Genomic DNA, 13,584 nt, shown 5'->3' on the forward strand with positions numbered 1-13,584 from the left:
TTTTCTCTTTGTACTCCGTGCCCTCTGTGGCTCTCGAATAGCAATCAGAAGCACTTGATTATGGTCGTCACCTCTGATGAACTTTTCTGCTTACTGTTTGGGTTTGCCTTTTTCAGTGACATTTTGAGGACTGCAAGAGGGGCTTGCTTTTAAAATGGCATGGAGATATGCAGAATAGATTCAACTCCATGTGGAGTAGCCAAAATAAGACCGCACTGGTAGATATAGTCAAGGGCCATTCAAGGCGAAACACCAAATGTCCCATAGAGTCCACAACAATGCTCTGAATTTGTTTTGCATAATACTGTGAAGGATTACACAACGGGGATATGGAACTGAAGGATATGAAAAGAGTGCAACTCTTTTCTTTTATCTAATGACCTCAGAGTTTAATAACTCTGTTAGATAAAGCAGTCGTAAGAGGAAGGGTAATGGCAAAGATGAAAACAAGAGGTTTAATCGGAAGGAAACATCTGACATACAAGGGCAATTTAAGTGCTTCTGGTGCTTTATTTACGTCTAAGTTTCTTCTACCATGGAGGCTAGGGTCTACATTTGTCTAAATTGCAAGAAAGCGCTAAGGAGAATCACTATTTCATGTAGGTGTTTTTTTTTAAACTAGGAATATAAATGGTAAGTGTTTCAGCAGTTCTCTGGAGAAATTGGTTCCCTAGCACTGGATGGAGCAAAATTCATCCCAGAATGCAAATGTCGGGGACAGACACAGAAATAATATTGTGAAGTCGAAGATTGAGTTGAAAAACAAGAGTTGAAAAAATGATGGGAACTGTTTGACTTCTCTGGGTAGTATGCCTGATGCAGAGTAACTTATTCTACTGCTTTTGCTGTATATTCGTTGTTCGTTTGAAAGTTCTGACTCCATTGATTATAGAGATGTTAGGCTTGCCCGTTATGTTTGGCTGCTCATACCTTCTAATTGTGGGTATGTGCTCCATAAAACCCTTTAAAAAGAAAAAGGAACATGTGAGGCCCATTGCTTTACAGCAGGCACGCCTATATGAGTAATTTGCTTTACTTTCCTGGCTCCAGTGCATACAGAATATCTATGTATGAGCCGTAACCTTTAGCACAGCTCAATTTCTTTTAGACCGTGCTTATTTAGGTTTGCTTTATTCAAAGAAAATTAGTTCTACACAATATGATATTGGTATGTGATAAATTCTATCATGCATGTTGTTTTCAGTTGTGTGCTGTAGGCTGTTTTCTTTTTATGTAAGCACACAGTAAACATGTTTCAGGTTGATTGTATAATTCTCGATATGCATTAGTCCAGGAACTGTCTGCTTAAATGTATTTCGCGTTATATCACAAATAAAATATATGTTCTCTTCACATTTTCAGAGATGGAGAAAAGAATAAGAAACCTGGTACTCCAGGGACACCCGGCTCCACTGACCTGGAGACGGCTCTTCGAAGGTTGTCACTTCGCAGAGAAAATTATCTCTCTGAAAGGAGGTTTTTTGAAGATGAGCAGGAAAGAAAGTTGCGCTACCTGGCCGAGAAGGGTGAATATCACAGTGGCTCCACGACACCAACAGACAGCATCATGTCCGTCGGCACTCACTCCAGGATCTCTGAATACACAGGAATATCCGGAATGTCCATCAGCAGCCGTTCTTACCTGCCAGAAAAGCTCCAGATTGTCAAGCCCCTAGAAGGTGATACTCGAGGGCCTCGGCCCTTCTCTGTTCTTCTTAGTGACTCTCTGTGGGCTTTTATCCACCACCAAAAATCCAGCACCTTTCATACCACATACTCTTTTTACTTTAGGGATAGCCACCCTCGCTGCTGGTTCGAAATCTTTTAATATTTTTTGTTTTCCAATTTCTTTTCCTAAAGCCTCAATTGTGCATAGATATTTTATTTACACATGGTTTCGTTTCTGCTAGGACCTTATTAAACACAATATCAAGTAGTCTTTTTCTTTTTTTTTCTTTTTTTTCTTTTTTTTAGAATTGACACATTGTGCATTAGAAATGTCTCGCTTAAGTGGGTTGCTCACCTTTCCGTTAGCTGTTAATGTACCGTGGTCTTTTCCATCTACAGTATGTTTGATTTCCTTATCTATTTCAATAAAACCTTTGCATACACACTCTTTCCACCTGTCTTTTTGTTACTTTCTACTCTTATGTTGACTCATTTTCTCAGAGTATTGATCACGCGAATGCATTTTTCATATTTTTTTTACTTTTCTTTCTGTCATTTTCCTTTAACTGTACTTCTCCTTTAACTGTACTTCATTCATTATTTCCAACCCATCTAAAACAATGATACCCTTCTTTCTGGTCAATGTTGCCTAACCCTTGGGTCACATTAGTTGGCGTGTGCCGATGTGTGGAGCTCTCTTTTACCCATCACATTTGGAGCCTCCGGTTCAGTGAGATTTTTATATTGGTTTATCTGCCTTAAATATATTCCTAATGAAATGCTTATGAAGGTCTGAGAGCAGAAGGGTGATTACCCAAATGGTGCTCACCATTTCAGAGGCTGGGTACTTTCAATTATCTTGACCATTTCCCTAGTTTACATGTGGGGACCGGGTTTTATGGTATTCAGAATAGGTTTGGTGACAGGTTTTTCTTTCATTTAGCACAAAGTGTTTCATTGAAGCTGGTTCTTAATTTTGTCGGTGTGACAAACTGCACGTGTCTTATCCTGGTGTGGAAAACACAGCGACACATTTGGTTTTCAGATTGTAAGCCATCTTTTTGTGTTCGTTAACAATATGACCACCAAAATAGTTGTGCCACAATGTGTTATAATATCGGCAAAATCTCTGATGATCTATGTTCATCGCAAGTTCATGATTTTGGATGTATTGGGAATGCAATGCCCCCCCAAACTGTACACACAGCCACAGTCCCGAGAATCGACTTGGATGACACCATGTTTAGTGAGCTTTTTTCCCACAACTGCTGTCTGGAAGTGAAGGCCGCACAATTTCCTTTGATCGCAACTCTAGAGTTTCTTCCACTGTGGTACATGAGCCTGCCTGACCATCCTTTGAAATACTAGCACATGCTCTTACTGCTTCCCCCACAATCTGTGGTGCAGGTCATCGCTCTCCTACAGTCATCCCTTGCCCACCAGGCCCCTAACCTACTTTTTCCACCTTTTTCTTGCCTTCATCCACTTATGTAATTTTGTTTATTGCCACACACTGTTTAAACGTCCCTGTTTGCGCTTTGAACTATCTATTTACATAGGGCAAGATAATCCACCCAGAGTATCCCATAGCTTGTTGGGGGCAATGTTTGTGCTATTTAAATACCCTGAATAAAAAAAATATTCCTGGCACATCCCGAATTTGCTTTTGTGGTCAGAAAAAACGGCAAAAATAACCTATTTGCAGGAGGAAAAACAGCCACATCATTAAATCTTTTGCATATCTTTAAATGAGGCAATGTTTATAGAACATATCACACTGAATCACTTTTAGGCTTGTCCTGTATTAAGATGTCAACTTAAACGCCCACAAAAAATTGCATAACAGGAACGCAAGTATTGGTATTCTACAGCTCGTCTGTGAGTCATAGCATCTATATTCCCATTAAATTTAAATGAACTTTGAGCACTACTGAACAGAGAAATTACTGTGTCCTTTATGTAAGTTTGTCCACTGATGCGTGGAAAGTTTCTACCTGCATAGTATGTGTTAACCACTGCGAATTCATCTATACAAATCTGAATAAATAAGTGGGTACAGGTGTGCATTGGTGATCACTGAGTGTAGGGTAAATTATGTCGAAATTGTTTTTTTCTTTGATAAAGAATCGCTCTTGCAATACATAGAAGAATGAAGAAACGTGAAGTGCATCTATGTGAAATATCTTTAAAAAAGATCTAATTAATATCCACACACCGAAACAAAATATGTAGCAATCATTCCTATTTGGTTTTATTAGATATTTTCAAATGTTTCTAAGAATACCCGCAGTGGGAACATAGCCTCCCCTGCTGTAGAAGCATAGTCGGTCAATGGCAAATTGTCCTCCTCATCAACTGGTATCTTCAACTCTGTCAACACTAGGATCTCAACCTTTCAGATGTCCCAAAGTCTTGTGGACCTTTTCTCCTTAACACATCTCCCCAGAAATGGGCTCTCTGTATCAGTCAGTGACTTCCCTAGTGAATTCTCCTTTCCCATACAAAACATGCATGCTATGCCCAGGAGCCCACATAGGCCCTCCTGCCGAAACCAAACCAATCCAAACTCCTAAACAGAGGCTGATATATAGCTCCCAATGCAATGTTATCATGCCCGACAGCAATGATCCATATTCCTAATACTATTTAGTGGCTTGAAGGTGTCATGATTTTGATTTGTAAAACAATCACAAAGTAGATGTAGAATAATACTAACAGCCTTGTGACCATGACCACTCTAGGACTATGTGCATCAGCGTTGAAGGAAAAGTTAAGTAACCCACTCTGACACACATGGCACCTTCCACAACATGAAAAACGTGTTTCTTACCAGGCCTGACGCTCGTCATTGGATTAGGATCCAACATACTGAACCCATAGACACAGGACTTTTACCACTCCAATGGTCTCTTTTCAAAGTGGGGCTAGTTATTAACCGTATTCCTGTCACAATACGGGTCCACAATTACTGTGGGTGACAGTAGGCTATGGCAGTCGACATGCTACACATTAAGCAGTTGAAGTGCCACCCCCACTGACGGGATTCAACATTCCTCAGAGAAATACAAAAAACACCATTCTTGCACTAGCCCTGTACAATCTAGCTCTGGCAGCAACCAGCAAGCGTTCGCTTCTAACCATTTCCGATGTCAGTGTGCATTGTGTTTCACATGAGCCTCTGACTCACTTCATTTATAAAATCATTTGGTTAACTGGTGACGATTTTTGATACCGCCTCAAAGCCTCCAATTTAATGTTCTACTGCATCTAACATTTCTTGTGTGCTGTACCATTTGCTCTCTATTTTTCTGTGGGCAGTGACAGTAATACAAAACTGTACTACTATTCCACAAACTCCCTTCTAATTGCTGTACTGAAATGTATTTGATTAAATGTGATACATATTTGTCACATTTAAACCTTCTTGTGTGAATCGTGATAGACCAATAAGCCCTATGCTTCAGGTCTTGGCAGCACTTACCAGGCTTGACACATTACATTTGAGGGGCTGCTGTAGTTAGCATTTGTCTGCCTACAAGCTATCCCAATATACTGTTCTAACAAGCAAATGTTTACTAACACAGGCCCATTCTTACTAAACTGACTTTCGGACTGTTTATCGACTTTGCAATAGTGCCACGCACAATCAGAAATCCACATACTTCGTGCAAAAAGTTGATAATGATGTGAACTACACCTAGAAACAGAATGAAAGGATGCAATCTGCTGCAAGAACCAGTCATGGAACACACCTCTTGTAGAGCCTCAATGACATCCAACCTTAAAAATTCCAAACGGGTGAATGGTTTTGTGCCGTTGGCTAGTACGTTTCTCAACTTATACAATAGTTTCTGCAAGTCTATTTACTGTGCAATTGTCATATTCAGATTTCTATCTGATTTTGCATTCATTATACTCAGTTGGCAGTATATCGATCAGTACAAACAATAGACATGAAAACAAGATTTGGCAATTTTTACCACAGCAATTAATAGCAGGGTGGAATGTGTCAGTACAAAGAATTGTTCATTATTACTCTTACGTCCCGTCCCCTTTCCTCCATACTGCATGGGCGTCCCTTGCTAGGAAAAGATCTTCTTCCCCTTTGAATTTAGAGGCTTGTGGGGGCGTGGCCCTTGGAGCATGCTCTCCCTGACTCCGCCCACCGGTGCCACTCCTCAGTCCCCTTTTCCGCGTCGATGGGAACGGGCCGATTTTACTAGCGCTCCTGGGTTTGGCTTAGGCCATGTAATAACACGTGCTTCCCCTGATACTTTCTTCTGTCTTTTTTGTCTTCTTTTATCATTCAGATACTCTGTCCTCTGGCTCCACGCTCCTCCCAGCGCATGTCGACTTCAGTGGGCTTCAGCAGGTGTCCAGCCTGTGAGGGGCTCTTCGATACATCTGATCCCAAGGCTCGTTGCCTCCGCTGCCTTGGCCCCGACCACGGATGGGAGAGTTGCACCGGGTGCGACGCACTTTCATTTGTGTGCTTTGAAGAACAGACCAGCTAAGTGGAGGGAGCTCTTCAAAAAGTCGCCTTCGGAGGACTTGAAGGACTGTCAGACAAGTCAAGGCCCAAACGAGGGCTGCTCTTTTCCAGCGCACCCCGCAACGGTGACTCCTTTCCAAGGAAACACCCAGACGGAAGGAACCTCTCAGGTGTTTGCACCAGCATGAATACCGAGGCTAATTCCGCAACCGGCCACCAGGCCGAGGGGGGGGGTCTGTAGATCCTTCTGGAGACAGTGCTGAGGGGCTGCAAGGTTCCTTTACCGGGCGTACTGCACCCGAGAGGCTATGCCCTTGAACCGGCAACATGTCCGAGGGGGCACCTGCACGCAGCACTACCGGCAACTCAGCCGAGGGCGACACGCCTACCAGGCCTCGGCCTGAGGTGCAGGGTAGGTCTCATGCTCCATCGCCAAGAGTCCTGGAGGAGGTCTGGCCCAGTGTGCCAAGCACCACGGCTTCGGCACGTGGGATGTAGCTCGACAAGATGGCCGCTGCGCCAGAATAGATGGCCGCTCATCCGATACCTCCCCCAGGAACGGAGCAGGTGGGTGAAGGAGTTACAAGGTGGGACTGGTGTCAACCAGGTACGTGGCCTACAGCTTCATCAGCAGCGCAGGGCAGGTTTACACTGGAAACAGCTAGACAGAGTACAAATAGGCCCCAGCAGCCACCCGCTACCCTGTCAATATCGCCTGCCACCCCACCGGCCTGCAAGGACAGGTTCTTTGAAAAGTTCCTCATGCTCATGAGATCTCCTCAGATGGGGTCCATCCTTAGGGATGTAATCAGGGACACACTCCCTCTGGCATCTCTCCACCAGGCCCAGGGGCAACCGGGCGCATACTCTTAAACATGTTACAAAAAGCAGTAGTTACAGAAGTTACAAAAATATACAGCATATATACATGTACATACTCTTAAACATGTTACAAAAAGCAGTAGTTACAGTGAGTTACAAAAATATACAGCATATATACATGTACCGAAGGGTACCATTAACAGCGTATAACACAGGGACAGAGCAGAGAGAAAATGTATATTCAGTTCTGTACCCCACATGGAGTCTGGACTGTGTCAAGGTCTCATGAGACTTGGGAGAGCAGCCATGTTTTAGCATTGTTCTTGAAGGAGTGGAATGATGGTTCAAATCTGATAGGTGTGGGCAAGGTGTTCCAGAGTTTGGAGGCAAGGACGGGGAAGCTCACCCCACCAGCTTTTTGGAGTTTGCATCTAGGCACGATGAGGCTGTGAGTTTGGGCTGCTCTGGTAGGTCGAGTGGAGGTGTGGCGTGAGAAGCGAGTGGACAGGTAAGGTGGGGCGTTGTTCAGACATTTGTGAGTCAAAGCTAGGGTTTTCAGGGCAATTCTCTGTTTTACCGGGAGCCAGCGTAAGTCCAATCTGACGGAGGAGATATGAGAGCGTCTCGGGATGTTTAAGGCTGCCCTTAAGGCATTATTTTGTACAGTTTGCAATTTATTAAGGTACAGTTTGCAATTTATTAAGGTTAGACTGACTGGTCCCTAGGTAGAGAGCACTACAGTAGTCGATTTTGGCCATAACAAGAGTTCTGGCGTGTGTGATACAGTTGGTGGAGTTTAGGAAGGGTCTACAGGCAGTGATAAGTTTGCAGGTATAGGCCGAAGCTGACCTAACTGCATTTATTTGTCTGTTCAGAGAAAGCGAGGAGTCAAGATAGACCCCTAGCATCTTAGTATCTTTGGAGACTTTAATGTCATTGCCGTCAATAATGAAGGACTTGTAGGTTTGGTCTAGCTTGTTGAGCCGATGATTTGATCCTAAAAGTAAGAGATCAGTCTTATCATCGTTAAGGCAAAGTTCGTGCTGTGCCATCCAGGCCTGTATGACCAAGTAAACATTGTTGAGGGCTTTGGGGTCAGCTGTGTAGTCTCCTGTGATAGGGATGAGTATCTGGGTGTCATCCGCGTAGTTAGTGTAGGAGACACCCAGATAGTCAAGCACATCGAAGAGGGGCTTGGTGAATACGTTATACAACGTAGGGGATACACACGAGCCTTGAGGAACGCCACAGTGAATGGGGGAGGGATCTGCTGATGCCAGCGGTGAGAAGACCCTCATGGATCTATTGCTCAGGAATGAGTGGATCCAGGCATTGGCAGAGTCGGAGAAGTGGGCTGCGGATTTGAGATGCTGGCAGAGTATTTGGTGGTTGACCAGATCAAAAGCCGCAGAGAGATCGAGGAGAAGGAGAAGAGCTAGCTTCCCATTGTCCTTCAGTGACTCCATCTGAGTTTTCAAGTCGATCAGAGCTGACTCCTTGCCATGTTTAGGGCGGAACCCTGATTGTCTTAAGCCCAGGAGATTGTTTAGTTCGAGGTAATCCTGAATCTGCAGGTAGGCTGCGCGGTCCAGGATCTTGAGCAGGAATGGGACCGTAGTGATAGGTCTGAAGTTAGTTGGGATATTAGGGTCAAGGGAGGGTTTTTTGAGGAGTGGGATAACCCATGCATCCTTTAGGTTGTCGGGGACAATACCCGTCTTGAAAGAAGCATTTATGAATGCTGTAATGAACGGGGCTAGCTCATGAGATGCTTCTTTGATAATAGGTGCTGGGCAGGGGTCGCCTTGGCAATTGGAAGGTTTTAAATTGTTTATGATGTTTTCTACTTCAAGAGTAGTGAGTGGGGAGAAGGAGAAAGGTTTATGCGGATAGGTTAAATGTGTATTAAGTGTAGGTGTTGTCGGTGGTTGGTCAAGCTGTAGGGATTTCTATTTTGTCCCTGATTTTAGATTGGAGGGTAGCAATTTTATCCAGGAGTGCTGACTGAATATTGGTGCACCAAGTGTTGTCTTTTGAGCAAGAGTCGGGGGGGGGGCTGCAGGTGTCTCGAGTTCCTTAAGGATATTAAAGAGTTCCTTAGTATTGGACTGGGCTGACATAATGCGGTTATTACAGCTTCTTTATAGTTAAGGGTGGCTATCAGAAGACTGTCCTTGTGGGCGTCGGAGTGGTGACTTCTCCAGCGTGACTCTGCTGAGCGTTTCTCTTTGCGTAACACTCTGAGCTGGGGAGTAAACCACGAGTTAAGGTGTGCTCGTTGTTTGGGTTTCCTCAGTTTGAGCGGGGCGATAGAGTTGATGGCTGCGAGCAGTGACTGGTTATACATGTCGGCTAGGTTGGTGGGGTCTGAGGAAGTGTCAGGAGCGTTATTTAGTGTGGGAACGATAAGGGGGAGTATTTTTTCTGTTGTAATTTTCTTTTTATTTCTAGTGAGGGTGGCTGGGGAGACCAAAGGCCTGGGTGGTGGGGCTGCTTCAATGCTGAAAGTGATGACCTGGTGGTCAGACCACAAGCAAGGGGCGTTGGAGATTACGCTAATATTGCAATTGGTGTCACTAAGCCAGTCAAGGGATCGCCCTTTAATGTGGGTGGGTTCCTGCATGTGGTGAGTGAAACCTAAATCTGTTAAGGTATTAGCTAGATCGAGGGCCGCAGGATCATTAGGGTCTTGGTGTCCTGGATTGAGGTCGCCAAGAATGATGGTTTGGGAGTTGGATTTAGCATTGTTGAGTACTAACGTAGAGATACCATCCACAAAGGATGTGGGTGGACCAGGGGGTCTGTATATTGGGTGGATGGTAGCCGTTTGGTTAGCTGAGAGTCCAAGCTTGGCAGAGAGTAACTCTGCAGTTTCCACCTTAGTGCTTGGGATGGTTCTAAGTCCTAATGAGTTTCTAGTGATGAAAACAATTCCTCCACCTCTCGAGGTGCGATCACATCTGATGATGGAGTAATCAGTGGGGACGAATGGCTCGCAGGTCTGGCAGAGTACTTGGGCTTTCCTCAACCCGAAGTCAAACAACTGGAGGTGGGGGTACTGGAAGAGGTACTCACTCGATGCCCCGTGGCTAGAACAGGTAAACCCAATGCAGAAGGATGTTGTCTCCTTGGCCAAAAAGGGGTGGCTCGAGCCCCATTCGGCCCAGCCTGTCAATCAGCGCCTGGACGCCAAGTGTAGGCAAATGGAGGGGGATCCACTCTTGTTGTCGGCCCACCGTCAACCACACTCTTCGGTGATTGCTACACCGTCCCTCTATTCAAAGCCACAGTCGTCCTGGGCCACCTCAACCTCTTTCACTCCACCACCGATGAGGAGTTAGATCAAAAGAAAAACAGTTTGCAAACTGCAAAGTCTTTATCTATCCTTACGAAGCTATGCCCAAGGCGTACACCCAGTCACATCAACGCTCCGACAAGTGGCAAACGTTCTGAGGGTTCTGCGGCTTCCAAGAACGGAAGTCCAGACATCCTGACCGTTCACCGAGTCAACAAAAGCCCAAACAAAAGGGGGGAGCAAGGGCTTTTTCTAGTCCTCCTCCTCCGCAACAGCCTCAGAGGGAAAGAAGGCATGATGCGCTCCTTCAGGTCCACGTGTCTCCAGTGGGGGGCAGGCTTGCCCTTCATGCACAGTTTTGGCATCAGAAGTTCGTGGATCCCTGGATACTCTCGGTAGTATCCCTGGGGTACCGCCTATCAATACCTTCCTGTCCTCCCTCTTCCCCTGCCCTCCACAGATTGGGATAGCAACTCTGTTGCTGGAAGCTCGATCCCTCTTCGAGAGCCAGGCCGTGGAAGAAGTCCCAGCCTCCCAGCAAGGATTGTGCTTATATTTCAGGATTTTCGCCATACAAAAGAAGAACCAGGCTCGCCTGAGAGTTGTGTTGGACCTTTCCACCCTCAAACTCTCCCTCCCTCTTCAAATATTCAAGATGGTTACACCAGCACTGATTGTGGAGACATTGTGCAGGGGAGACTGGATGTGCTCCATGGATCTGAAGGACGCTTATCGACACGACCCGATTTGGCAGCCGCATCAGTCCTTCCTATGATTCAGGATCATGGGCTGGCACTTCCAATACAAGGTGCTACCCTTCAGCCTCAGTTCAGCCCCCAGGGTATTCACCAGGCTCATGAATGCAGTGGCAGCCCTCCTCAGGGCTCAGAGCCACCACGTCTACCCATACCTCGACGACTGGCTCGTCAGGGCGAGCTCTCCAGATTCGGTGCATCACACTTCCTCCACCCTTATGATCACACTCCACGAGCTGGGGTTCTCGGTCAACCTCAAGAAGTCTCAGCTGCAGCCTACGCAGAGCCTGACCTTTCAGGGCCTCATATGGTACACAAGCTCCGAGAGAGTTTTCCCCTCGGAAGACAAAGTCACGGCCATCAAGAAGGCCACTACTCTCTTCCTTACCCAAGAGGTGACCTCGGCCTGGTGGTACCAACACTTAGGCATCATGGCAGTGGTCCTACTGGCTCTACCCTACACGAGACTCAAGATGAGGAGATTGCAGCCTCATAGAATCAGGAGCAGGGTTCCCAAGCGGAGCTCTTCAGCATCCCGCCATCTCTATGCCCGGACCTCACATGGTGCTCCAGGGACTGCAAGCCCACAGGTTGCCATCATTACGGATTCCTCCCTGGAAGGCTGGGGGGCCACTTTGGACAACCGCAGTGTCCACGGAGTCTGGACTCTGCAGGAGTCTCATATCAACTGGCTGGAGCTGAAAGCCATCTGGCTAGCTCTCAAAGCTTTCCTTCCACTCATTGGGGGCAAGGTCGGCCTCCACAAGGACAACTCCACGAGCATGTATTATATCAACAAGCAGGGTGGTACTAGGTCCCCTCCACTGTGCAACCTAGCGGTCAACATGTGGGACTAGGCCCCGGAGAATAACATCTACCTGAGGGCCATCCACCTTCTGGGGGAGTCCAACCTGGAAGCGGACAGGCTCAGCAGACTTGGAGCGGACAATTGAGTGGCAATTGAATGATCAGGTGCTGCTGGAGATCTTCAGCAGATTGGGGCATCCTCAGGTGGGTGGATCTCTTTGCCTACTGGGACAACAAGACATGCCAACAGTTTGCGTTCTGGCAGGGGCGGCAGGGTCCCGCTCCGTTGGCGATGCCTTTCAGATTCAGTGGAGTGTCATGACAGCAAATGCCTTCCCTCCTACACCCCTGATCCACAGGGTGCTCTGCAACATAAAGGAATCCTGTCACCTCAGCATCGTTCTGATAGCTCTGTGGTGGCCTGCAAGACCCTGGTTCTCGAAGCTTCTCAGTTTCTCGGACAGGCCTGGGCCCAGCTACTCTCCTGGCACAACAGGGTGGGCAGGGTCATCCACCCCGCCCCACGGAAGTTTGCCCTTGCAGCGTGGATCCAGAGCAGGTCATGCTGAAACACCTGGGCCTATTGCAAGGCTAACCTAGAAATCATTCAGGGTGCTAGGAGCAAGGCTACTAGGAGCCAGTACAAGAGTAAATGGTCTAGGTTCTGTCACTGGGCCGACTCTAAGGAGATCGATCCCCTTACGTGCAAGTTGTATGACAATCTCTCCTTCTCTGCACACCTTGCCCACTTGGGCGTGCAGGTGGATACATGACGCACCTACCTGGCGGCCATAGGGGCCTACACAAATTCAAAAGAGGGAGTTTTCTCCTCTTCCAATCCGGTGGTCAAGCGACATTTGACGGGCCTCGCCAGGCTCTTCTCTCCGATCAAGAAACTATACCCTGTGTGGGACCTCAATGTAGCCATTCGAGCCAATGAAGTCCGCAGACAATCAGGCTGGTCACCATTAAAACAGCTCTGTTGGTGGGTCTCGCCACTGCTCGCAGAGTCAGCAAGATGCAGGCGTCGGTTGCTTAAGAACCCTATACTACTTTTCACAAGGATAACGTGGTCCTAAGAACATACCCCACGTTCCTACCCAAGGTAACCTCCGCTTTCCATCTGAATGAGGAGATAGTCCAACCTACGACTGTTGCCTTCCAGCGGCAGGTGCCGTGGCAGGTCATCAGCAGGGCAGCCACATGCGCCACCCCTTCGGCTTTCTGTAAGCACTACTGTTTGGACGCCGGCTCTAAATCAGATGCGGCTTTCGGACAGGTGATTCTAAGGAACTTGTTCGCTTGAGAGTCTCCTCTCCACCCTGGGGCTACATTCAGTTGTAATGAACCATGCATTAAGGAGAAAAGGGAATGGGACGTAAGAGTTTGTTTTTGTTTGTTTTATTCACTTATAATGCGCACCAGACCCGAAGGTAGCCGGGCGTAGCAGTACAGAAAATGCGAAGCTTAAGTTACAAGGTAGGGTCATGGGTTGCATACAGTGTACAAAATATCAAATACAATATATCACAGGTAGGCGGCAATTGCAATTTACATGCAAAATGAATACAAAATACAACAAAGACAGTATATATACAGGCACTAGGTGGACGTTAGCTCATCGGCCAGGTGGGCAGAGTGAGGAGGTCCATAAGATCAAAGTAGAACAGGATAATGATGTGTATATGCTAGGGTTGTGTGAGGATAAGTGGGCGCCAATGGGCTAATCATTGGCAGACCTCAGC

The 13,584-nt window shown here is 46.6% G+C and overlaps 1 protein-coding gene across 11 annotated transcripts in view; it reads left to right on the forward strand.

The window, feature by feature from the left end:
• The window catches only part of TRAK1 (trafficking kinesin protein 1), a 748,555-nt gene that overhangs the window by 556,516 nt on the left and 178,455 nt on the right, over nucleotides 1-13,584 (forward strand). For all 11 annotated transcript variants that reach the window (XM_069648282.1, XM_069648279.1, XM_069648284.1 and 8 more), the window contains exon 12: nucleotides 1,363-1,679. In XM_069648282.1, coding sequence (XP_069504383.1) covers nucleotides 1,363-1,679 — 317 coding nt within the window. The remainder of the gene's footprint in view (nucleotides 1-1,362; nucleotides 1,680-13,584) is intronic.

This window comes from Ambystoma mexicanum, chromosome 2q (genome assembly GCF_040938575.1).
Source record: "Ambystoma mexicanum isolate Mex_15411 chromosome 2q, UKY_AmexF1_1, whole genome shotgun sequence".
NCBI classification, from domain to species: domain Eukaryota; kingdom Metazoa; phylum Chordata; class Amphibia; order Caudata; family Ambystomatidae; genus Ambystoma; species Ambystoma mexicanum.